Consider the following 1,954-nt stretch of genomic DNA (forward strand, 5'->3'; position numbering starts at 1 on the left):
CTACCATGTTAGAGAGGATCTATCTATCAGCAGATGTCAAAAGACGTCTCCTATCATATGTTGTTCATTCTAAACAGTGTTTCTCAAACTTGGCTGCATTGAGATGTGTGGACTTCAACTCCTAGAATTCCCCCAAGCAGAATTTTGGAAGTTGGAATCCATACATCTTAAAGTTCTCAAAGAACACAAAGAACTTTAAGAGAAGCAGAAGTTTTAAATTATAACAAATGGATTATAGTACTTGGCTACAGGTGCAATGAAGGCATCTGAGGAGTGGTGCAGCTTAAACATTTTGTTCATGGCAGTTGTGTGGATAATATAATAGCTTCCACTGAATGCTACACACTTTATCCACTGAAATATAAAGTGAAATTCCATTCAATTTACACTTTCATAACATTATTGAAAATGGTCCCGTCAGTGTTAGAAGGCACTGGGACCAGTCTTGAAAATTTTTAATGATACCCTTAGAAGAGATCCACATTGCAAACTATTTCTTCTGAATTTGGTAATGCCAGGATCAGACATTTTAGAAATTTGTCAGAATTATGTTGATATATTTGATGATCTTTAACAATGTATAATTATGACTTCTTCTGGTTTCAGATGGAACTGGCCAATGGGACCACAGTCCAGGAATTCATTCTGTTAGGCTTGGCCAGTGGACCACAAAAACGGTTCTTCCTCCTTATCCTTTTTACTATTATCTATATCAGCACTTTAATTGAGAACACCACTATTATCATGCTGGTGCATGTAGATACGCAATTAGCACAGCTCCCTATGTACAACTTTTTGGCAAACTTCTCCCTGCTTGAAATCTGCTACGTGACCACTACCATGCCCCGTATGCTCTTCGATCTGGCTTCTCCTCAAGGGATCATCTCCTTCCAAGCCTGTTTCATTCAGTTCTACATTTTCTATTCCCTTGGCATCAATGAAACCTTCTTCCTCTCGGCCATGGCCTTGGATCGCTGTCTGGCCATCTGCCACCCACTCTATTACCCAACAATTATGTCTCCAAAGAACTGCTCCAAGCTTGTAACTGGTTGCTGGATGGCTGGGTTCTTGGCATATGCTGTCCCAATAACTTTAATCTCCAGACTGTCCTTCTGTGGTTCCAATGTCTCTGACCACTTTTTGTGTGATCAAGGGCTCCTGACCTTAGCTTGTCCTCCACTTGGAAATACTCCACTTATCCTCTTTGCCATGAATATTTTCCTCATATTAGGCCATTTAATCTTTGTAACTATTTCCTATGGCGTTATCATTGTCACATTGATCAAATCCTCTAACCAAAGTAGCAGGAAGAAAGCCTTCTCCACCATATCGTTCCATCTCATGGTGGTGGCCCTTTTCTATGGTTCTGTGGTAGGAATGTATGTAGCTCCAAGTGGAGAAACTCAGTCACGTTCTGCTAAAATAGTCATTGTCTTCTACACTGCCATTACGCCCCTTCTCAACCCCATGATCTACTGTCTGAGGAACGATCAGGTGAAGGAAGCTCTGGGTAGAGTTCTTAGAAGGACAGAGCAATGGCTGAGAAAAAAGATGACAACATGAAAAGGGGATAGGAACAGGAAAACAAAACAATACGTTCAAAAATATTTATAGTGCATTTTTAGTTGGCTTTTAGAATAGCTCAAAAACAAAAACTTTGATTGGATTTGATTTAATTGCAATAAATTGGGCTGAATTGGATCAAATTGGATTGGGTCGGACTATGTGAAAAATATCAAGGGATGTATTCATATAGGAACATTTTCTCTCACACTTGTTTTATATTAGCTAATTTCATGGCCCAAAATTAAACAAAAAAGGCACAAGGTTTTGGGAAATATTTAATGGAGGAAAAAAAAATACCACCTCTGTTTCCTCAAATATTAAGTAGATACTTTTCTTTTTAACCATGTTTCCAGTTTCGTCTGGTCTATTCTTTGAAATGATGTTGTGA

General features: G+C 38.8%; 1 protein-coding gene across 1 annotated transcript; it reads left to right on the forward strand.

Moving 5' to 3' along the window:
- Positions 1 to 606: 606 nt before the first annotated feature.
- LOC117662226 (olfactory receptor 11G2-like) lies at positions 607 to 1,563 on the forward strand. The gene has a single exon (XM_034411542.2). It carries the CDS (start codon positions 607 to 609, stop codon positions 1,561 to 1,563), a length of 957 nt encoding a protein of 318 aa, XP_034267433.2.
- The last annotated feature ends 391 nt before the right edge of the window (positions 1,564 to 1,954 follow it).

Source organism: Pantherophis guttatus, chromosome 4, assembly GCF_059756535.1.
Source record: "Pantherophis guttatus breed Tessera chromosome 4, ASM5975653v1, whole genome shotgun sequence".
NCBI lineage: Eukaryota > Metazoa > Chordata > Lepidosauria > Squamata > Colubridae > Pantherophis > Pantherophis guttatus.